This window comes from Aphidius gifuensis, linkage group LG2 (assembly GCF_014905175.1).
Source record: "Aphidius gifuensis isolate YNYX2018 linkage group LG2, ASM1490517v1, whole genome shotgun sequence".
Taxonomy (NCBI): Eukaryota; Metazoa; Arthropoda; class Insecta; order Hymenoptera; family Braconidae; genus Aphidius; species Aphidius gifuensis.
The window spans coordinates 30,114,092-30,137,846 of record NC_057789.1 but is presented as its reverse complement, the minus strand read 5'-3'; the positions used below and the strand labels follow the sequence as shown (position 1 = coordinate 30,137,846).

The window sequence follows — 23,755 nt, the reverse complement described above, 5'->3', positions numbered from 1 at the left end:
CTTGAGTTGACATAAAATTTGTCACAAGTTTTAGTGAAAATTTTAAAAAGTCTTTAAATTGAATGAGAGCGATCACGAGGTGTGACTAACGAAAAAAAAAATTTTTATAACCGCACAGTCTCATTGCTGACCAAAAAAATTTACGGCTCGATAGCCAGCATTAATGAGGGTAGATATGGAATTTTATCCAAAACCTCTAGACAGAAAAAATTTCACATCATTTTTACTACTTGTTTTTCATTTTTTTTTTATTCCCAAAACGTTCAGCCAAATTTTCAATCCCATTCGCCCGAAATCACACAAACCTACGACTAACGATCGAAGTAGTCCTGTTTTTTCTATTATTTTTTTTATATTGCTAGAAAATAAAAAAAAAAAAAGATGAATCACGCCACGTGCATTTTCATTATTGTTACACGCACCATTACACCATTGCCTTTTTTTTTTTTATAAAGATCGAGAGAGGGTGGCTCGTCATTAATACCAATTCGTTGAATATATATAGAAAATATTGTGATGAGAACACATGAAATGAAAATTGTAGCAATCAATGTTTTAAACTTTTAACATCATTTCAATCTAAAAATACACGCTCAATTTGATAAATCATAATTAAAAATATTGTAAATGTGTAAATATTTTTTTTTTTTTCATAGTACATATGTATTTAAATACATAGCAACAGAGACAATTCAAAGTGGTATATAAATTGCACAAAAGTAATACAACTGTGTGAATTTGAATTTATATAAGAAAACTATGTATGAAATGTACACGTGGCCAATTCAAATTGTCGGTGGTGGTGGACTGGTGGTCTTGGACAGTGCACTTGCTTTGTTAAAATTTTCTGCTTCATTATTTTATCAAATTAAACTCTCACTTGGTTTAAAAGTTTAAATGCATTCTACTTTAACATAATGTGTAGAGATATAGCTTAAATTATTTGTGCATGTATTGTCATGTGGTTATTGATATTAGAAAATGGCTATTTCGTTGCAATATTGGTAACACCCATTCCATATATACTCCATATAATATATATATAGAGAGAGGATCAAGTTACTCCAACGATGTCCTCGATCTCATCCCGCAGCTTCAGCACACGTTCGACCCCTTTTACCAATTGTTTATATATATATATATAAGCTCTCTCACTGCTAAATGTGTATAGTGAGCACACACACATAGCCATCGTTCCAATTTTCCCTCAAGCCCTTCAGTAGCATGATCCTTTTGATTACTTCAGATTTAACGGTATAGTTTCTCGTTTATACAGGCTTATAAATGCTCCAACAAAATTCAGAGAGATTTTGTCAAAAACCTTTTTACTCTAATGACAAAAGTCTTCATTTATATATCTATCCAATGTTAAATGATTTATTTGCACTAATAATATACAAATTATTTTTTTTATAGATTAACAAAAAAGAAATAAATGATTGGCCGCAATTTAAATTAATATAAAATATTAATATTTTGATGACGTTATTTTAAATCAATTTTAATTTTTAAATTTACTTGTATAAATTATTTTTTCGTGGACCATTTATTTATTTCTAAAAAAATTTACATGTCAATTGACAAAATAAATGAATTTCATTGGACTCGAATGAAATATAAGACACTGCATAATTGAGTATTCTGATCAGAAATATAAATAAATATATAGTTTTGTCAAAACGAAAGGGACTTATGAAGGACTCTATATAGAGATGTATGGTTATTACCATCAATAATGGCAATTTGGTTTGCAAATGGCTTAAAACGACGACCAAAGAGAGATAGATAAAAAGAGAGAGAGTGAGTTAGTTTCTTGGTAGAATTTTCCTTCATTTTAGTGGAGGCCTGAACCCTTATTTTCCTTGGCAGACTCGGTGTTCAGTCAGCCACATTAAAATGCTTCAAGTCAACATTTGCCTACGCTCACGCAAATTGATTTTATTTAAATCCAAAAGTACCCAAGAAGAAATGCGACGTGTATATATAAAAGAAAATGTGGTGGTATCTTTTATAAATTTAATTGCATTTTTTTTATTCACTATAAAATTGTATAATATGATATTATATGATTATTTTTATATATTTTATATTTGTATATATGGTTTAGAATTTTGCTGATATTTTTAACAGCATATAATAAAATTTATACTGTATATATATTTATAAATGAAAAAATATCGATCGTAAACATTAAGAGCTGTACATATACATGTATATAGAATAGAATAGAATTACAGAGTGCGCGTTCCACTTCATGTGAGATAACGGGCCAAACTGTGTTAGGGCGTACTCATGAAAATTTATGATACCTAATTTTCAAGTTTTCCAAGTCGAGTTAATTATTGTATATGTAGGTATATATGTATGTCATATAATTATAGAGAGCAATTGTAATTGTAAAAAAAACAATACTGTAGTAGTCTGAAGTGTTCTTGACAATAATCTGATAAATTTTGACGAGAAGATTTCTTTGTTTGCTTGAGTTGATGCACTTTTCACTTTAGCTGATAAATTTATTAAAAACAACAATCATTTAAATGATTTATATACATATTATTTTCAGCTGCAGAAGCCCAATAATATTTTATTTGTGCATCAGTGCAAGCTCTGTTCAGAATTCATCACAAGTTCAATTTTGTCACGCTTCAAAATGGATATATATATATCGATGAACAAAGTATAAAATCTCTTGGACCGATTGTCTAGATGAAAATAAAAAAAACAAAGAAAAGGAAAATCAAGAGGAGCTTCTCCACTCGATGGACACTTTCGTATATAGGTAAGATGGGGATACATTTATGTTGGTCTATACCAACCGACAGAGTCGTAAATCCTACAGAAACATGTCCAAGATGAAACGAGGCAAAATAAAAAAAATAAAAAAAAATAAAAAAAATACCATTGGAAATCACAAAATATATAGAGCATCTGCAATACTCTGGACTTTGAAATCTGGCCAATTTTATTTATTATTATTATCATTTTTATCAAACAATATATTATATATTTTTTTCCACGTGTATTCAACTATTTTTCTATGTACAATAATAAATATAAAAAAAAAAAAATAAATAAAATTATTATCAGTATATGTATTAAGAAAATTAAAAAGTTTTTTTCGAGGGTTTTAAAATTTTTCAATAAATTATTATATATCTTTTTACTCATTGTATTAAAAAGTTTTTTATAAAAAAAATTTCTCCCTTTTTATATATAAGTTTTACAACAACCCCTTGTATGAATAAAAAAAAAAAAAAACAAAAATTCAAATTTCGAAATTGCATGTATACATAGAGAAAGAATTTAAAGAGTTTTTTATTTTTTCATGTACGTCATAATAATGACGACAAAATTTTTAAAACTTTTTAATAAAATAAAGAATTTTCCTCATGATATTTTCTTCTTCGGTATATATAATAAATATTTTAAATTTATTTAATAGCACTGTATACTCGGTCGTCGTAATGTGAAAGTAAATTTAACTGAAAAAAATAACAAACTGCACTCGGAGATTAAAGAGTCGAGAAAGTAAACGTCTTATTAATAATTCATTAAAACTTTTTATACTTGCTTAATACAATATTTGATGATTTTCAGTGTCCATCAAAAATCATTAAATTTTATAATAATAATTTTGATGAAGCAATTAAATTAAATTATTAAAACAAAACAATAAATATATATTATTTGTTTTAATTTTTTTTAATATTCAACATGGTATACAAATTAATATAACAATTAATAATAATTATCAAAATTTAAATATATATATTGGAGTAATAGCGAAATGCAATTAATAAAAATTGAAAAGAAAATTTTTTGTTTTTTGAATTTAAATTAAATACCTTTTGATGAAATTTATCATGATATTTATCAAGACAATAATTTATTGTAAATATTCAATCATGCTTAACACCATTTGAGCCTTTAGATTTTTTCTTGTTATTATTTTTATGATTAACTGATGAATTTTTAGTGTTGTTTGTTAGCCCATGAACTTTCTCATTAACAGCATGTAGATAATGTGTTATTTGTAAAAATTCAACAATATTACCAACGTATAATTTTACTTTGTCACGATTAATAGTACGTAAATTAAAAATAACATTTCCATAGACTCTTCTTGCAGCTTTATTTGAGAGTCTTCCAACAGTCTGTAGTGTATGTAACAACTTGTCTTCTTCACTTGATGTTGGTTCTAAAATTAGTATTTATTCATAATTTATATAATATAATAAAATAAAATGATTGATCAAAATACGTAAGGCAGTAAGAGAAAGTTACTATTAAACTTGAAATAAATAAATAAATAAATGAAATGAAATTACCTTGAATGATTTCAGTACCAGTTGCTGGAAAATACTTGTCAATCAACTTGTCGACAACAATTGCAGTACTGTCAAGGCCATGGATAGCAACAGTACCATAATAGGTGCTGAGAATTTGATTCGCTTTGTTCCAACTAAGTTCTTTGAGTGATGCTGCTTGGGATAATATTAAATCATTGGCAAATGAAATTTTTGATACAGCTGGTTGAACTGTTTGCAGGGCAAACATGTAGCCTTTTTCAAAAATCTACAAGATAAAAAAACAATACAATTATTTCATCAAAATATTATTTCAAACACAATTAAAAATAATTACTTGTTCTGGTGTCTCTTTGACCATTGGAACTTTTTCCTCAATTTTATCCAATCCCATGCATAATTTATTATCAAAAAAATGTATTGGAGTCTCAAATTTTTTAGCAAATGGAGCTGCAATTGAAGTTGCCGAGCTCAATGAACTTTCAGCAGTAGTTAGTATCCAGTTGAACAATTGATGTGAATCCTTGACACGTAAATACGTTGATGATGATACGGCAAGGGCTTGTTCAACCATTGGTAATCCAAGTACACGATTGAACACTTCAATTTGTGGTAATGCCATCACCACTGTTTGAGTTGCCATTTTATTATTATTATTATTATTTCCTTGAAATCTGATAAAAAAAAAAGATTTTTAATTAATTAAACTTTCACTGGATAGTGAAATTTACGGAAATATTTATTTAATCGTTAATCGAGCTTATGTACCAAAGGTGAACGACTCTCTTGTAATAAAACTTGGACTTTCCCCATTTGCAAATAAAAAAATAAAAAAAAAAAAAAAGGCTATTAGTAGACAAGAGTGAAAATCATTCGATAGATGTTAAAAAAAAAAAAATTGTAATTATCATTAATTGAGAGACAAAAAAAGAAAAAAAATGACTGATAATAATATTAAACATAAAATATTACTTATCACAAGTGTAATAAATATCAAAAAATATAATAATAAATTATTGATAATATAACATTATTAATTAAATTAAATTATTAATTAATATTATTATTATTTTATGTTAAAGCTAGAAATATGTATTGAATAAATAAATTACCTTTTAAATTATCAATTGAATCCAATGAAATTAATCAAAAATAACAAAAACAAATAAAAACAAATTTGTTTATCGTTTTAAAATATCAAAATAACAAACTCAGACTTTGTACAATCTCAAGTCAGCACGATCAAGAGAATAAGCTAGCAAGTCACTTTGGCATCGACAAGAGCTAAATAAAATAAAATGAGGGAGACCAAGAAGAGACATTAAGAGGGAGTTGTTACTTTAACACACAACCATGTATCATGTCTCTGTGAAGAAAAAAAAAATTATATATATTATTACAAGCAACACTGACATGTACAAAGTCCATTTTTTCATCAACGTGAAAATGTACATTATTGTATTAATGATTTTCTTATCAGATGATTGATAGCTTATGTAAAATTGTTTAGTCTTTCATTATGAAATTAGAAAAATATATTTTATTTTTTTATTAGAAAAATTGTTGATAAATCAATTGAGTTGTTTTTTAATTAATAATCGAAAAAAAAAAAAAAATATCATGTGACTAAAGAAGACTTGATTTATCTAGACTCTTATATTTTTTTTTTTTCTTTTTTAGAGTTGGAAGCCACAAGTCATATATTTAAAAAAAACTTCCCCTCAACTGAAATGAAAAAAAATATACTATGTATTGATTTTTGCTAATGCAATTTGTTTTTAAAAAATCAAATGAATATAGCTAATTTTTATTATATATAATTGGAACAAATTAAATATTTTTTTATTAAATAATTTTAACAATTAAATATAAATTTAATTATTTATTTTTGTAAATTGCTAGATATAATTACACTAACATTTTTCATTTGAAATATCAATATAATAATAATAATAAATGTAATTTATATTGGTGAACTTTTGAAGCCATAAGATGCATAATCATCATCTTCTTTAGTTTCAAAATTTGGAAAACCAGGTTGTCCAGGATAAACAACTGGTCTTGATCTGTTCATTTTCAATCCAGACTTTGTTGTCCAATCACTACCTTTGTATTTAAAATAGTAAATAACATACATAACACCAATTGATGCCAGTGCTGTTTTACTAATGACATTACGAAAAAAATAAGCTAATTCAGTACCAACTTTTGGTATCAATGCATTTTCAAATTTATCAAGTGGTGCACGATAAAATCTTCTTAATCCATTGTATCTTTGTTTATAATATTCTGGATTATGTAGTGGTTCATCTGGTGCCAAATGTTGATCTTTTAGCCATTGTGCACGCCAGGCTCGTTCAGCATCACTCATACCAAGTAGACGTTCACGTTCTGATACCATACGACCAGCGATACTCATTGGTTTTACACCCCCAGTATGGGATGATGGATTTGGTCCATATACATTATCCATTTTGTATTACCTTAATATTATTAATCATTTTTTTTAATATTATTATTATTATTATTATGCTAAACTTCATCATAATCTTAACCTATTTTTTATTTTTACATTTTAAATTTGACATGACTATTTTTTTAATAATAAATAATACACGTAAATACCTTATAAAACCTCCAATTTATCAGGAATTCACTTAAATTATTGATAACTCAACAATTTCGTTGTTTTTTTTTTAATTTTTTTACAACAATTGCACTCGTAACAGAATATTTTTGCCAATCAGAAAAACAACAATAAAAATGGCTGACCTTATGTCAGACATTTTTCTTGGATAAATGAAATTCCTTTACTACCATCCATTAACATGGCTTAACGCCAGTCGCCACAAGAGCCACCTGACACTATAAAAACCAGTTATACACCTCCCTGTGCCTCCCTGCTGCTCCCTGCACCACCCATCACCCATGACACTTAACGATAAATTTTTTCAAGAGTGAGTTTGTCAAATCTAAATCATATATTAAAACAATAAATTATTGTAAAGCCCAAAAGTATCATAAAAATATTTGTGATAATTTTAATCAAATAAATAAACGCGTGTTAATTAATTGATTGAAATAATATATAAAATATATGAAATATATAGGTATATTGACAAGACGCTCTATTGTGTCACATCAATGGCATCAAGTGTCAGTGTGTGTTTATCCAACAACACATACACATGTCAATAATTTTTCATCTTTAAAAAAATAAAAAAATAAAAAATACTCTGTCTCATACAAATGCTGGAGTAGTTTTTATATATTTTATTTTTGTATTGTGTGTATCTGTGTGATCATGCTGCTGTTGGCTGCATCAAATAAATATTATCAAAATAATAAAAAATCATCATCATCATTACATTCTCAAATTAATTGTCAAAAATATTAGCTAAATTTATCATTAATTTTTTGTGGATTTTATCAACTTAAAAATACTAAAAACAAGAAAAAATTAACAATAACAATTTAGTGAATGATAATAGTGTTTGTTTAAACAATTAAAAATAATAATAATAAAAAATGTTGAAATTCATACGAGGAAAGGGTCAACAAACCACAGCCGAACGTCAAAAACTTCAAAAAGATCTTTTTGCATTTAGAAAGGTATTTATTTATTTTTCAAATTAAATTAGTCATTAACCTAAATTAAAAATTAAATAATCAATACATTAATTTAATTACTAGCTTAATTAGATAAACAAAGTAAAATAAAATTCATAAAATTGAGGGAAAAAAACTCTCAACTAAAAATAACAATAAAAAATAAAACTTGCAATTAATTTTCATGATAATTAAATAATAATTATTGATTAAAAATAAATGCTCAATAAAACTACATAATAATAATATTTTTTAATTTAATCAACAGGTTGATTAAATTGTATTTGGGTGTGGCGTTTATTTGTGTGTGCATATGTGTTTTATTTTTTATATACTTAAAATAAAAAAAAAACCACAATAAATTAACATTTTATATTTTTGTTTGACTCGTGAGAGTTCAATGATTCTTGTCGGCGTATATAATATAATAATAGATTACTAATATTATTATTATTATTATTATTATTTGATGGTTTGAATGATGATGTTGCACATACCATAAATAAAATGTATTTTTATTATCATGACAAGTATGGAGTGCATTATGTATTAGAAAGAGAAAGTCTCGAATAATGTTATGTGAATATGAAAATAAAAAAAAAAAAATATTAAAATGTATATAGCGCATGACGCTTCGCTAAAGTTTAACTAGGTGTATATAATATACCTAGCTAATCATTAAACACAATGACATTCAGTTGACTATAGTATGTTTATCAAAAAAATAAAAAAATAAAAATAAATTGATTTCATCAATTGGTTTTAAATCGATAAAATATATACCTGATGTTATCATCATCATCATCCGGTTTATGACTAATACCTAAACACATTTTTCTTTAAATTTAATTTTGATGTCATCGTTTGTTTTTTGTTCACACAGACGGTCCAACATGGATTTCCCAATAAACCAACAGCTCTTGCTTGGGATCCAAGTTTGAGATTGATGATTATTGGTACAGCTTCTGGTGCCATTAAAGTGTATGTTGATATATTTAAATATTTTATTTATTTATTCATGTAGATAATTTTATTATTTGAATTATATTTTTTTGTTTATTAGATTTGGAAGACCTGGGGTAGAATTTTATGGTTTACATTCAACAGAAAGTGGTGAAAATGCTGTTACTAAAATTATTGCATTGCCCAATCAGGTAAATTTTTATTATAATTTTATAATTATAAATTAATAAATAAATTGATTAATTAATGGACAATGATTTTTTTTATGTTAATTAAAGGGTCGATTGGTGTCATTGTGTGATGATAATTCTCTTCATTTATGGGAAATTAATACGAATTCTGTAGTAATGACAAAATCATTGCCATTTGAGGGTAAAATTAAAAAAATATCAGCAATGTGTTTGGAATCAAATGGTGAACATTTATTACTTGGTACTGAGGGAGGAAATATTTATCTATTAAATGTCAAAACTTTTACAATGTCTGATAATATTATTTATCAAGATGTTGTTATGCAAAATGTTCCTGATGATTATAAGAAAAATCCAGGTGCAGTTGAGGCTATTGCTGAACAACCTGGTCATCCAGATAATATATTAATTGGATACAATCGTGGTTTAATGGTACTTTGGAATAAAGCAACACCAGGTGCACAACAGGTAAATTTAAATTTTCGTATACATATATTTTTAATTTATTTGCTTGATGTTTACAATGTATTTTTTTTTTTTATACTTGTTGTATATTTTCCTATTTTTGTTAAATTGTTGTTTGAATGATTTATTGAGTTTTTTTTTTTTTTTCACTTTTTGTGATTGATTGAATAGATGAATGATTGATGAATTGATTGGTGATTTAGCTTCTATTAACAGACAGACAAAATAAATGAATGAATGAATGAATAAATGAATAAAAGATTAGTAGTCTATTAATAAGTGAATACATGTTACACCTTGATTGTCTTGTTTGTGTCTTCTTTGGTTTGTGGTTTTTGGCGAACGTGGTGTATGTCATCTGATCAGCTGATGGGTTTATTTTCGCGTGCACAGACCTTTGTATCACAACAACAACTTGAATCAGTTCATTGGGTATCGGAAAATAGATTTGTATCATCTCATAATGATGGTTCATATACATTTTGGAGTCCAGGAAGTGATGTTACATCTGAACCAACAACTGTTTATGGTCCATTTCCATGTAAAGCAATTTCAAAAATAATGGCTCATCCAATTGACAAGTAAGTTGATCATCAACAACAATATTTTATTATAATTATTTATTTATTTATTTATTTAACTCTTTTTTTTTTATAGTGATGGTGATGATGATGATGATGAAATTATTTTATTTTCTGGTGGTATGCCACGTTCAAGTTATGGTGATAGACATACTGTAACAACATTTACTAAAACAAAACATGTTGTATTTGATTTAACATCAAAAGTTATTGATTTTTTTACAATATTACCAAAACAAGATGAAGATGAAAAAGAATCAACAATAAAATCACCAGAAGCATTAATTATATTGGCTGAAGAAGAAATTGTTGCTATTGATTTAACTGATCCAGAATGGAAAATGATGTCATTACCATATCTTGTATCACTTCATGCAAGTGCTGTAACATGTTCACAACATGTACAAAATATACCAGATAAACTTTGGGATGATATTGTTATGGCTGGTAAATTACAAATTGAACATTTATATTCAGATAAAAGTTGGCCAATTGATGGTGGTGTATTATTAAATGAAAATAATAATGAAAATAATAATCGTGAATTATTATTAACTGGACATGAAGATGGTACTGTACGTTTTTGGAATGCATCAAATGTTGTATTAACACCAATATATAAATATAATTCATCAATATTATTTAATGGTGAACATTTAGATGCACTTGAACAATTACCAGATGAAGATGAAGAAGAATGGCCTCCATTTAGAAAAATTGGTACATTTGATCCATACTCAGATGATCCACGTCTTGCTGTTAAAAAAATATTATTATGTCCATTATCATCAACTTTAGTTGTTGCTGGTACAGCTGGACATATTATAATAGCTAAAATATCATCTGAAATAAATAGCAAAAATATGAAATCAGTTACAATGAATATTGTTAATGATCGTGATGGTTTTGCATGGAAAGGACATGATAATTTACCAGTACGTAGTGTTGTTATAGATTTTACAATTGGTTTTCAACCAGATAGTCTTGTACAATTATATCCACCAGCAGCTGTAACAGCATTATCAATACACAGTGAATGGGGTCTTATTGCAGCTGGTACTGCTCATGGTCTTGCTGTATTTGATTACATAAGAAATAAACCAATAATTGTTAAATGTACATTAAATCCAAATGATTTAAGTGGCTCTGGTGATACACCAATATCAAGAAGAAAATCATTTAAAAAATCATTACGTGAATCATTTAGACGTTTAAGAAAAGGTAGATCACAAAGATGTGCAACAACAACAAATAATACAACAACACCATCTTCAATAAAAAATAGAAATATAAATTCAGATATTAAAAAAGATATTAGTTTAACAAGTAATTTAGGATCACCAAGTAATCCAGATACTACTACTGCTGGTGGAATTGATGTTAAACCAATTGAACGTCAAGTTGAAGCAAGACCAGTTGATGATGCATTTGGTTCAATGGTTAGAAGTTTATATTTTGCTCGAAGTTTTATAATAAGTATGCAAAATACAACACCAACATTATGGGCAGGTACAAATAATGGTACTGTTTATGTATTTACATTAGCAATACCAGCTGGTATTAGAAGAAAAGATGAAAATGTTATTTGTACACTTGGTAAAGAAATACAATTAAAACATCGTGCACCAGTTATTGCAATAACAATAATTGATGGTTCAAGTGTACCATTACCAGAACCATATGAGACTGATAAACCAGATATGACATCACCACATAGAGTTATTATTGCAAGTGAAGAACAATTTAAAATATTTAATTTACCATCATTAAAACCATCATGTAAATATAAATTAACAGCACATGAAGGATCAAGAGTACGTAAAACTGGTTTTGCTAAATTTACATGTCCAATTGAACCAACTGGTACAATACATGAAGAAACATGTTTATTATGTTTAACAAATCTTGGTGATTGTTTAATATTAAGTATACCTGATATGAGACGACAGCTAAATGCTGCTGCAATTAAACGTGAAGATATTAATGGTATATCATCATTGACATTTACTAAATCTGGTGAAGCATTTTATTTACATTCAAGCTCAGAACTTGAACGTATTTCATTGTCTGTTACTAAAGTTACTAAAGCACAGTGTGCATTAAATTTATTACCAAATGCACGTGAATCATTAGATAAATCACCAGAAACAGAAGAAGAAGAAGAAGATGATGAAGAAGGCGACGACAACGAAGAAGAAAATGAAGAAATTGACAATGAAAATGAAAAACTAAAAAATACAAATGACAAACAAGATGAAATCGTTGATAAATTATTAAAGCATAAATATGAAACACAAAGTAATGAAGCTAATAAAACAATAACTGAAAATGGCATTGGTAATGATGAGTCTAAAGATTCAATATTAAAATCAGGAACAAGTACTAATGATGTTAATGGAAATGGCGGTGGTAGTGGCGGTGGTGGTGGTGGTGGCAGTGGTGGTGATGATGATCGTTCAATTGGAGATATTACAATTGACAGTGTCAAGGATCATTTACTGTAAGTTTAATTATCATTTTTATTTTTTTCCCAAGTAAAATTATTATTTTATTTTATTTTATTATTATTTTGTATACTTGCCATTTGTGAATGGCAGTAACAGTTCACTTTTCAGAAATGCAACATCATCTGAGGATTTACATAATCGTCTTGCTGGTTTAAAAATGGAAGTAACATCTCGTACATCAGAAATATCAACTCAAAATCAATCACTTGTTGTTAAAACAACAACTGTCATATCACAAACATCAGCAAATGGTACAACAAATGGAGAAATTGAAACTAATCAAATTAATGAATCACAACAAATTAATAGTAAGTATTTATATATTTTTTTTGTAGATAAATATCAAATTATTATTTTATTTTTTATTTTTTATTTTTTTTCGTTAAACCTGTAGGCACAACTGTAGAACAAGAAATAAATAGCGGTAGTGAAACCACAACCACTCATGCAACCATAACACTTCCACCCAATGTTGAGGTCAGCATCCTTTTTCATTTATTATTATTATTATTATTTTATCATTGTCATTGTATATATATTTTATTTATTTTAAAATAATTTACTTTATTAATTTTAGATTAGCGCAGCTGATTTAGCAAATTTAGAAGTTCAAACAACAACAGTAACAACTGAAAAATCTAAATCTCCAGTTGTCATAAGAACCGAAGAGATAATATCATAATTTAATTATTATTTTCTCTTTCAAATAGTTATATAGTTTAAATAATTAATAAAAAATTACAAGGCACGAGGAGTTTAAATATATAATTATATATTTAAAAAAAAATATCATCACTAACATTCAATCAACATTTTTTTTTTTTTTATAACAATTTAAATAATAATTAAGGAAAACACAAAATTGTTTGTTAAAATTCTTTTTTTAATTTATAACAATATGGTATTCACATTAATTATTATTATTATTATTATTATTATGCATTTATATTGTATAAACAATTAAACATCAGTTGATTGTTGAAAAATTAATTCTTCCAGTATTTTTAATTTTCAATTAGATTATTTTATTTTCATCAGCTTTTTTTATTTCAGGATTTGGTTTTTTATTATATTATTGTAGCTATTAATTTCAACGAAATAATAATAATAATAATAATAATAACTACTTAATAATTTTACTATAAAAAAATAAAATTTAGCCTTTAAGCTTAAATTAAAAATATATTTTTTATCTAAATATATTTATATATTAAGATTATTATATTCGACAGTCATTAATCAACATATTAACAGCTAATGCTCTTTACAGTGCCTCGTATTTATTTAATGGGGAATTGAATATTTTGTTATAAATAAGAATTTTTACTATTTCAATTTATTGTAATTAAAAATATATATTATTCGTGTATATGGTTTTGTTTTCGATCATCGTGACAAACAAATAAAATACTTACTTTTATATCAAATTTGTTGTTGTTGTTTTCTAAATATAAATTAATTACTTTAATTACGATTAAATAAATAAAAACAATATAAATTTTATAAATTTTTATTTTTATTTATTGTAGAATAAAAAATATATTATCTGAAATAAAAATATTAAAAATTAATTTCATATAAGTAGATCAAATGAATATTTATAAAACAATATTTTATTTTGTTTAAAATCAGTAGACGATAGTGTCGTTCAAATATTTTCTTTCAGAAGACCGTCGTCAAACTCATCATTTAAAAAATCATAAAAAATATACTAAATATACAATAAATTGTTTAAATATTTATTTACCATTTAAAATTTTTTTCACTAGGTGAGATGTGTATTCATCAAATCTCCAGGGACAACATTATTATTTATTAATCTCAACACCTCTGCAACACTCTGTGATAACAGAAAGAAAAAACAAACATATTTCAATAATTTATTACAGCAATTATTATAAATAGAATTAATTATTTAAATTAAAATTCAGAATACGATTGTGTCTTCATTTTATTATTCAGAAGACCGTCGTAAGTATCATCATTATTGTGTAATTATAAATATTAGAGATTTATAATTTTTATTTACCTAAAACATGAAGAGATGTCTGTTTTTTTTCATGTAGATTATCTCTGCAAATAACAATGTGTTGGGTTGAATTTGAACTCAAGTCAAGAGTTTGCATCTCTATGAATTTTCAGTACATAAATGGAGCATCTTGAATAGCCTGGAACCGATCAATTCAATTAATTAATTTAAATTTCAACAAATTTACTCGATCTAATTTTGTAATTAATTTTTTTAATCAGTAGACGATTAAGTTGACTTCACATTGTTTTTCAGAAGACCGTCGTCAGTATCATCATTTTAAAATTTAATAAATTAATAAATACCTAATTGTTTTTAAAAAAAATAAAATTACCTCATGTGCCAACATAGTCATCTTGGAGTAAGTGATTTTGGAGCAGCAACATTATTTTTATTTAAAAAGCAAAAACATTTGCTGTTCTTTAAAAACTCAATCATCACTGTAAATTAAAAATCATAAAATTGTTGAATTAATTAAAATCTAATTTTAATGATAATTTGAAAAAACGTGGTTTAAATTGTAAATTTTTTTTGAGGTTATAAAATTTATCCTATTAAATTTTAATCAATTATATAATATTTATTTTATTGATTAAATCAAAATGTACTATTTATAATATTTTAAAAATAACTATTCTAATCAATATATTCGTGTTTGTAATTATCTAATTATAACTTGGTTGCTTACCTGGACCAGCCATCATTAAATTCTCAATTCAATTCAATTTTTTTATCATTTCAATTTTGAACAAAGAATAAAACAGGTGTGCCAACAACAATGTTAACGCGGCCATATTTCTTTTTCTTTTTTTTATTTTTTTCCCCACCAACATTATCGATCGATTGTCAAAAAGTTTAAAAATAAAATCTCAAATTTTTTGTTTTGAATTAATCTAAAATTGAATAATATAACTTTTCAATTTTTTATTAAATTATCTTATTGTTTTGTTTATTAAAAATTAAATAATTCAACTTGCCATATTTTGTATTAATTTAAATTGATTTAAATGGTAATTCGATACGTGATGGGGAAAATGGCCGCTGATTATTAAAACTGAGAGAGAAAGAGAGTTGTATTTATCATTATCAAAATGCCATATTGCTGCAAATTGCCATGGTATTTCAGAAGCTAGAAAGAGATAGATAAAAAAAAAATACTATACTAGCGCCATTTTCTATTTGTTTATAATTTTCACGGTGAATTTTTGTACTAATGTTATGCTATTTTAGTAAAAAAAAAAAAATAAAATAAGAGGGGGTATGAATTGTGCACGCAAAAATTATCAAGAAAGTGAGTAACAGATGCACCAAAGGAATAACATAATTATATTAAATAAATTGAGTATATATAGGTATACACACATATACTACAATAAAATAATAAAGAAATAAAAACCACAAGATAAAGAAAAGAAAGAAAAGTAACCAAAAGCACCAAGTAATGTAGTGGTGGTGTTGGTGAACAAAGTGTCTTGTAGATTTTGTATTAGATAGAGACAGAACAAAAAAGAAAAAAAAAAAAAAACCATACAATCATAAATAGTTAGACAACAAAAGATATCAAGAAGAGAGAGGCCAATAGCTGAAGAAAAAAAAAATAAAAAAAAGTCGTGTGTCTTGTGTACGTATGAAAGAAAGAGAGAGAGAGAGAGAGAAATGTAATCTGTTGGTGTTTGAGAATTGAGACTCGTCGAACGGAAATACGATCAAACATGGAGAATAATTTAGTATTTTTGACTCTCTAAAATTAACTCAAAGTGCCTAAGCTAAGTCAAAAAAAAAAAAAATAATAATAATAAAAGGATAAAAAAGTAAAATAAAATAATAATTGTTCATTTTATAATTTGGTATAATAAACACAAGTGTTAGTCATAATCATAATCATCATCATCATCATCATCTTCTTCATCATCACCACCATCAACATCATCAAAGTATATTAAGCACCTTGCTTAGTGTGAGCCAATCAACGAATCAGCAAGTGACTTGTAGGTGTTGAAATAAAATAAAAAACATCAAGCAACAAATAGTCTCAACAACGACTCCAAGACTCACCTGCACAACACACAGTCATTTAAATAATTATTATAAATAAAATAATAAATAAAAAGTACACGTTGTTTGGATCAACACGCGGCCCAGGGCTGCCTAAACACAATCACAATGGAACTTCGTGTTGGAAGTAGATATCGTCTTGGACGTAAAATCGGGAGTGGTTCATTTGGTGATATTTATTTAGGTAACCATGCGATAATATTATTTTATTTATTTTATTTTCATTATTACACTTGTTTATTGTTACCTATTTTTTTTTTTTTTTTTTTTTTTTAAATGAAAAATGAGTAATTCATTGTTGTTGATTTACTTTTACCAAATTTATCAATTAATTTATTTATTTTTTATTTTGTTATCAATTTAAATGACTTGGTTTATTTTTTCATATTATTATTAAAAATATTTATTGTTTATTAAATGATACTCATAAAAGTTAGTTTTTAGCTTGTTGCTATCTTGTTCCCCTTCTCCAAATAATTTTACAATTCACATCTGTGTGTGTATCATCATCATCTCACGATAGTCATGAATCTTTTTTTTTTTTTTCTTTGTTTTGTTATTATATCAGGAACCAACATCTCAACTGGCGAAGAAGTAGCCATCAAACTGGAATGCATAAAAACACGCCATCCACAGTTACATATTGAATCAAGATTCTACAAGATGATGCAGGGTGGAGGTAATGTGCTTTTTTTCTTTTTTTTTATCATCATCAACAACATCAACAAGAAAATAAACAAATAATTATCTTGAAATTTTTTTTTTTCATATCATGAACAACAACAGTTGGTATACCTTCAATAAAATGGTGTGGTTCTGAGGGTGATTACAATGTTATGGTGATGGAATTACTTGGTCCATCACTTGAGGATTTATTTAATTTTTGTTCTCGAAGATTTACACTGAAGACTGTACTTTTACTTGCTGATCAAATGGTTCGTTGTTGTTGTTGTTGTTTTTTATAACTATATTTGTCAATGAAAATAATCATACATTTAATTTAATTTTGTTTTTATGTAAATTTTTAATAATTACAGATAAGCCGAACTGATTTTATACACAGTCGTAATTTTATACATCGTGACATTAAACCAGATAATTTTTTAATGGGATTAGGTAAAAAAGGTAATCTTGTATATATAATTGATTTTGGTCTTGCTAAAAAATATCGTGATGGAAGAACACACAGACATATACCATATCGAGAAAATAAAAATTTAACTGGTACAGCACGTTATGCAAGTATAAATACACATATGGGAATTGAACAATCACGTAGAGATGATCTTGAATCATTAGGATATGTTTTTATGTATTTTAATATTGGTAGTTTACCATGGCAAGGATTAAAAGCAGCAACTAAACGACAAAAATATGAAAGAATATCAGAAAAAAAAATGTCAACAGCAATTGAAGATCTTTGTAAAGGATATCCTAGTAATTATTTTTATTTATTTAAATTTACGTAAATTAACATATACCTAAATTAATACTTGAAATTTATTACAGTTGAATTTGCTAAATATCTTAGATATTGTCGTCAAATACGTTTTGAAGAAAGACCAGATTATTCATATTTACGACAATTATTTCGTACATTATTTCATCATGAAACATTTACTTATGATTATGTTTTTGATTGGAATATGTTAAAATTTGGTAATGCAAGACAACAACCACTTCCTGTTGCTCAACAAGCACCAATTCATTCACAATTAGCTAATATACCATTATCATCTGGTACAAATAATGATCAAGATCATCCATCAAGGTAAATTTATTTATTTATTTTTATTTAAATTGTTTGATTGATTTATTATTTAAATTTCAACAATTACAGATCATATACAAGACAATGTTTGGCAAATGCATCTGGTACTGATGGTGGTGGAACAGTGAGTAAATCAGGAAGACGTCAAAAAGAGACTGAGCAGGATGAACTGGAGAAGGTAAATTTGCAAGGTAAAATTGCATTCTACAAAAACTTGTGTATTAACCAGGAGTCAACAACAATTATTAATTATTCAAATGATCAAAAATTTGATGATTTTAAAATTATACAATTAACTAATAACAATATTGATAAACATGAAAAAGATAAACTAAATTATTTTTTTCATGCTAATAATAATAATAATAATAATAATGATTGTTACAAATTCGTTGATTTAAATATGAAAAAAAAAAAAAGAAAATTTAATTTGTTAAAATCAATTGGACATTGTTTACATATTATACCGGTTAAAAAAAATAATGACAATAATAATAATAGGGATTATTTAATTGAACAAAAAAATAATCAAGAAATTTTAAATTCAAATGAAATTATTGATGATAGAAAATTTATGTATAATAAAAAAATTATTAATGATAATAATGATAATGATTATTATTATTGTGGTGGTGGTGGTGGTGATACAATCAGTGGTGGTGGTGGTGGTGGTGCTAACAAAGATAGTTTAGAAATTGGCTATTCAATAAGTCAACTTGAATTGAAAAAAAAAACTAAAAAAAATATCAAAAAACCACAAAATAGATTTGATATTTTAAAAATTATTTTGCTAGATTTATTAGTTTGTATTTGCATTTAAAAAAAAAAAAAAAAAAAAACAAATTAATAATAATTAAATTTTATTACCATCTTGATTGTATCAATATATTGTAATCATGAAAATTATTAATTTTTTTTTTACATATTTAAATTTTTTAAACAAAAATTAACTTCTTTATTTTATTTATTTATTTATTATTTTCAATTTTTATATGTTTCAAGAATAGCCAATTGAAACATTTGGAAATAAATATTTTTCCATTCGAGAATCATTGTCTCATTTATTTCATTATATACCATTATCTAATTTTCATTTTATCCTATTGAATCGTTTTTATAAATAATTATTAAATAACGGTGTTTGTCAACAGGTGATACGGACGCTCAAGAAAAAAGGAGATTTACTATGAGATTGTACCGTAACACAACTTCATCAGCACCTTCTGGAGGCACCTGCGATATGCAGCCAAAATCCAAGTGAGTTTTTATTCAACAACAAAAATTAAAAAAAAAAAAAACGAGAAAAACAGTTATCAAAAAAAAAAATACATTCATTTATTCAATTAAATTGATTTTTTTTTCTTTTTTTTTTAGGTAAAATTGTGTTGTAATTAGAAAGTACACAAACGGTATAGAAAAATGATAGAAAAAAAAAAAAAAAACATTTAATTAAAAAGAAACTAAAACGCTAATAATTAATAATAAAAAAAATAAAAAAAATAAATGATGAAAACAAGACATTTGCCTAACTGTCTGTGTTTATAAATTGTTTTTTTTCGATAATTCCAATTGACAATAGAGTGATTTTTAATTTAACTCTAAATTATCAAAAATTATCAATATCATTAAATAACAAACGAAAAAAAAAAAAAATAAAATAATTATGTAGCTAAAATTCATAAGTATAATATTATTTGTTTCGAAATAATTTTTTTCTTTTTTTTATTCAAAGAAAATGGATAATTAAAATAAAGGGGAAAGCATTGATGATATGATTAAACTCAGTGCCTGTGGATATTCAATGAGTGTGTCTAGAATTAAAAATAATAATTGCATCTGTTTATATACATATTTACAAATGCCTACGTATATTTGTTTTAAATGTACGTAAAATGAAAAAAATTAAAATAAATAGATAGATAAATAAATTTTAAGTATAACTTGAAAAAGTTTTTTTTTAAAAAACAAAAAATACACTGCCACACGTATTTGTGTGCAATGAAAAACGAAAAACAATTTGACAATTTTCAAACACAATTGTTTCGAAATAGAAATAAATAATTATTAGTCGAAAGCGAGTGGGGTATATTTGTTTTTGTATAAAAAAAAATAACGTGGAATATTATTGTTTAATAATAACAACGGTTGTTATAATTACTAGTAATTGTTTTTTTTTTTCTTTTTTTTTTTACTGTACAGTATATGTGTGTTAATTAAATAATTATTCCGGCGGTTTATAAACATGCTGTTATCCAACTTAAATATAAACATTTTCAATTTATTTTCTTTTTTATACTAATTATTTAAGTATGGACTTGACAAAACAAAAATCACTGCCACTTTTTTTTTGTTTAATGATTTTTTTTTTTTTTTTGTAATAATCATGTTGATTTTATCGTCCATTGTCTAAAATAAATTGAAAAGGAATTGCTAGACGAGCCAAATGGTTGCCTGTTATTTTTTTCAAATTTACAAAATCATCATGAAGTTAAAATAAATATTAAAAAAATCATAAAATAGTTAATAAAAATAGTAAATACACAAAATGAGATTAAAGTCAAAAATGTGGTCCATTATCAAAAATAATAAAAATCAAGTTCATTTATATAAAATCGTTATTAAAAAAATTTAAAAAAAAAAAAAAACGATTTGTATATATAATTATAAATAATTAATGTAAACATTTTCATATGAAATTAATTTAAGAATTTATATGATAATAAAATATGAGAGTGCATGCAAATTAATGACAAATGAAAATTAAAAAAATTAATAAATAATTGACTGAACGTGATTATTGAAAATAAATAAATAAATAAATAAATAGACAAATGTATAAAGCTTGATAAGTTAATTAATGTGTATATCGTATTGATAATAATAATTAAAATACAAAATTGGATAAAATATTGTCATGAATTATTTTAAATAATTATTAAATTTATAAAATTAAAATTATTTTTATTGTTATTATTTATTAATCCTAAATAAATGATATTAAGTAACCAAAAATTAAACAAATATATTATTAAGAATAATCAATTATTATCAGTATTATTTTCATCAAAAGCAGAATCATCAGAGTCATATTCTTTTTCATCATCATCATCGACATCATCAACATCATCATCATGATTATTTTTTTTCTTTTTTCTTGGTGGATTTTGCCAAACAAGAGAAGCTCTAGTAAGACCCCAAAAATATTTTGGTCTTTGATGTGATTCTGTTGCAGTAAATTTCCATCCTTTGTGATCACCACATGTTGAACAACATGCTATTGTCCAGGCGTATCTGATTCAAACACAAGTAAATAAATTGTAAGAAAACTTGAATAATAATAATAAAAATATCATCAATTTACCCAGGAAACCAACTGCATTCAATTGATGGTGGTTCTCTTCTTAGTACAATATTTGTTGCTTTGTAAAGTGTAACTGTTTCATGAATTGCACCATGAGGATTACAGTATGCTGATTGTGGACCTTCCATATTCATTGGAAATACATCACATTGTTTACCAATTTTACTACGACATTTAATACATACAAATAATTTTTCAAATAATTTTTCAAGTATTTTTGATTCTTTTTGGAGTCTATTTATTGCACAATCAAATTTAAGTAATTTTTTTTTTGTTTCATCTTTGACAATGACATTTTGAGCAACCCAATATGATAATTCAATTGGATCTGTTGGAATATTACTTCCTCCTGTAAATTTTTAATTTTAAATATGTATATACTATTTTTCTTTTTTTTTTTTTTTTTTAAATAATAAACTTACTTGATCGTACAAAACGAAGATAATTATGAATTTTAATAACTAATCTTCGTGCATCATAGTTATGATAAACCCAAGCTGGCCATGGTGTTAATATTGATTCTCTTTTTGTGACAATATTTTGTTTTTTAGCTTCAATATCATTAGTCGGAATTATTCGTAAACAATCAAGTGATTTTAAACGATCCTCAAAAAATGGTGGACCTAATTCAATTTCTGGTAAAATTTTAACATCAGCTGAAAATCTTCCACCTCCCTGTTTTTAATGATTTTATCAATGTTATCATTTTTTTTTTTTTTTTTTTTTTTTCAAAACAAGTAAATAAATAAATTACAATAAACGTTGAGTACTTACTGCTCTTATTTTAAGTATTTTAAATCTTTGTCGACCTTTAGCTTTCATTTTAACTCCTTCGCCTCGTTGACTCTCTGAATATTCATAAATTTCAGCAGTTGTACCAATTGGTAAACCTTTGTCATAATTAAATGAAGCAACACCAAATGTACGTTCTTTAAGCATACATTTACGTATCATGTCAATTGTTCGAGCATCATATTTAACCATCATTGGAAGTGTTTGACCAGGAAATAAAATAACTGTGTTATCAGCTAAAAGTGGAAGATCCATGTAAATGCCATTATCAAGAAGTGTACGACCACGTAACACTTCAAGATCATTTCCTAAATACTGTTTAAATTAATTCATTAATAATTATAAAAAAATAATCAAATAATACAACAACATTTCGACAACTTACAGAGTGTGATGTTGATAATGTCATGTCAAATGTGTTGTCGGGTATAATTTCAACAGAATCTACAATATTAAAAATCATTATTTAGAAAATTGTCAATTTTTATTCAAATATTTTTAATGATACACACCAATTTCATTGGTATCTGGATGATTTTCATTGTCTTCGTCGTCATCATCTTCATCAGCTACGTAATTATCACGATCATCAACACCTTCGTCATTATTATCATCTTCTCTTTCTTCTTCATCATCAACATTATTATGAACAACAATCATAGCGTTTATCACCCTGATGGCATCTCCGTTGTCATCATTTTCATTTGATAATGCATCAGTTACGTAATTATCATTATCATCTTCTTCTCCTTCTTCTTCTTCTTCAAGATTATTATAATCATCGTCGCTAGGAATATTACCTTGAGCAATAATTATAGCATCCATCAATCTGATAGGATTTTCATCCTCCATCACTGTTTATTATTTTTTTATTCTTTTTGTTTATTTTTTTAAAGCTTGTTATTGTTGTTGTTGTTGTTGTTGTTTTTTTTTTCTTTCTTTGTTGTTAATAATGTTTATTGAAGATTTTATTTGTAAATATAAATACCAGCTAGCAAATGTTTATTTTAACATCTAGCAATTACTTTTATTCTTTTTTTTGTTTTTTTTTTTGGTGTGTCGCAATAAATATAGGCTAGTTTACAATAAAAATATTCGCGACATGTATTTACAATTATCGACAA

At 25.5% G+C, this 23,755-nt stretch overlaps 5 protein-coding genes and 1 long non-coding RNA gene across 9 annotated transcripts; 2 read left to right on the top strand and 4 right to left on the bottom strand.

The window, feature by feature from the left end:
- Nucleotides 1-2,944: 2,944 nt before the first annotated feature.
- Nucleotides 2,945-5,606, bottom strand: LOC122850288 (lipid storage droplets surface-binding protein 2-like). Its single transcript, XM_044149446.1, has 4 exons — nt 5,420-5,606; nt 4,645-4,981; nt 4,329-4,575; nt 2,945-4,198 (listed from the first exon to the last, which is right to left on the bottom strand). The coding sequence occupies exons 2-4, from the start codon at nt 4,948-4,950 to the stop codon at nt 3,900-3,902; spliced, it is 852 nt and encodes a 283-aa protein (XP_044005381.1). The 5' UTR covers nt 4,951-4,981; nt 5,420-5,606; the 3' UTR covers nt 2,945-3,899.
- A 659-nt stretch (nt 5,607-6,265) lies between these two features.
- LOC122850301 lies at nt 6,266-7,089 on the bottom strand. Its single transcript, XM_044149462.1, has 2 exons — nt 6,933-7,089; nt 6,266-6,790 (listed from the first exon to the last, which is right to left on the bottom strand). The coding sequence occupies exon 2, from the start codon at nt 6,778-6,780 to the stop codon at nt 6,271-6,273; it is 510 nt and encodes a 169-aa protein (XP_044005397.1). The 5' UTR covers nt 6,781-6,790; nt 6,933-7,089; the 3' UTR covers nt 6,266-6,270.
- A 119-nt stretch (nt 7,090-7,208) lies between these two features.
- Nucleotides 7,209-14,045, top strand: LOC122850234 (lethal(2) giant larvae protein homolog 1). Of its 2 annotated transcripts, none has more exons than XM_044149336.1 (9): nt 7,209-7,919; nt 8,800-8,897; nt 8,980-9,070; nt 9,158-9,538; nt 9,929-10,116; nt 10,193-12,616; nt 12,714-12,931; nt 13,018-13,100; nt 13,201-14,045. In XM_044149336.1, the coding sequence occupies exons 1-9, from the start codon at nt 7,836-7,838 to the stop codon at nt 13,303-13,305; spliced, it is 3,672 nt and encodes a 1,223-aa protein (XP_044005271.1). In that variant the 5' UTR covers nt 7,209-7,835; the 3' UTR covers nt 13,306-14,045. The 2 variants fall into 2 exon arrangements, with proteins under 2 accessions (XP_044005271.1, XP_044005270.1); XM_044149335.1 differs by having other exon boundaries at nt 9,902-10,116.
- Nucleotides 14,046-14,303: 258 nt separating this feature from the next.
- On the bottom strand, nt 14,304-15,480 carry LOC122850310. Its single transcript, XR_006373633.1, has 4 exons — nt 15,341-15,480; nt 14,987-15,092; nt 14,653-14,791; nt 14,304-14,463 (listed from the first exon to the last, which is right to left on the bottom strand). It is a non-coding gene; the product is annotated as an uncharacterized LOC122850310 (long non-coding RNA).
- Nucleotides 15,481-15,700: 220 nt separating this feature from the next.
- Nucleotides 15,701-20,932, top strand: LOC122850277 (casein kinase I). 3 transcript variants are annotated; one of them, XM_044149422.1, is made up of 8 exons: nt 15,701-16,891; nt 17,276-17,386; nt 17,494-17,642; nt 17,745-18,144; nt 18,217-18,478; nt 18,548-18,669; nt 19,630-19,735; nt 19,853-20,932. In XM_044149422.1, exons 1-8 carry the CDS (start codon nt 16,816-16,818, stop codon nt 19,854-19,856), a joined length of 1,230 nt encoding a protein of 409 aa, XP_044005357.1. In that variant the 5' UTR covers nt 15,701-16,815; the 3' UTR covers nt 19,857-20,932. The 3 variants fall into 3 exon arrangements, 2 of the variants coding, with proteins under 2 accessions (XP_044005357.1, XP_044005358.1); XR_006373630.1 differs by having other exon boundaries at nt 15,908-16,891; nt 18,548-18,656; nt 19,853-20,130; XM_044149423.1 differs by lacking the exon at nt 19,853-20,932 and having other exon boundaries at nt 15,908-16,891; nt 18,548-18,656; nt 19,630-19,779.
- On the bottom strand, nt 20,671-23,719 carry LOC122850265 (protein cereblon). Its single transcript, XM_044149396.1, has 6 exons — nt 23,144-23,719; nt 23,017-23,075; nt 22,614-22,946; nt 22,262-22,514; nt 21,840-22,188; nt 20,671-21,769 (listed from the first exon to the last, which is right to left on the bottom strand). The coding sequence occupies exons 1-6, from the start codon at nt 23,481-23,483 to the stop codon at nt 21,517-21,519; spliced, it is 1,587 nt and encodes a 528-aa protein (XP_044005331.1). The 5' UTR covers nt 23,484-23,719; the 3' UTR covers nt 20,671-21,516.
- Between the last annotated feature and the right edge of the window lie 36 nt (nt 23,720-23,755).

Coding starts and splice junctions, on each gene's coding strand:
- LOC122850301 (XM_044149462.1), bottom strand. CDS start 6,780: ATGGATAATGTATATGGACCAAATCCATCATCCCATACTGGGGGTGTA.
- LOC122850234 (XM_044149335.1), top strand. CDS start 7,836: ATGTTGAAATTCATACGAGGAAAGGGTCAACAAACCACAGCCGAACGT. Junction 9,071..9,157: donor TTATTGCATTGCCCAATCAG/GTAAATTTTTAT, acceptor TGTTAATTAAAG/GGTCGATTGGTGTCATTGTG. Junction 12,932..13,017: donor TGAATCACAACAAATTAATA/GTAAGTATTTAT, acceptor TTAAACCTGTAG/GCACAACTGTAGAACAAGAA.
- LOC122850288 (XM_044149446.1), bottom strand. CDS start 4,950: ATGGCAACTCAAACAGTGGTGATGGCATTACCACAAATTGAAGTGTTC. Junction 4,576..4,644: donor TCAAAGAGACACCAGAACAA/GTAATTATTTTT, acceptor TTTATCTTGTAG/ATTTTTGAAAAAGGCTACAT. Junction 4,199..4,328: donor TGGTACTGAAATCATTCAAG/GTAATTTCATTT, acceptor TACTAATTTTAG/AACCAACATCAAGTGAAGAA.
- LOC122850265 (XM_044149396.1), bottom strand. CDS start 23,483: ATGGAGGATGAAAATCCTATCAGATTGATGGATGCTATAATTATTGCT. Junction 22,189..22,261: donor TCTTCGTTTTGTACGATCAA/GTAAGTTTATTA, acceptor AAAAATTTACAG/GAGGAAGTAATATTCCAACA. Junction 21,770..21,839: donor GAATGCAGTTGGTTTCCTGG/GTAAATTGATGA, acceptor TGTTTGAATCAG/ATACGCCTGGACAATAGCAT.
- LOC122850277 (XM_044149422.1), top strand. CDS start 16,816: ATGGAACTTCGTGTTGGAAGTAGATATCGTCTTGGACGTAAAATCGGG. Junction 16,892..17,275: donor ATTTGGTGATATTTATTTAG/GTAACCATGCGA, acceptor TTATTATATCAG/GAACCAACATCTCAACTGGC. Junction 18,145..18,216: donor TCTTTGTAAAGGATATCCTA/GTAATTATTTTT, acceptor AATTTATTACAG/TTGAATTTGCTAAATATCTT.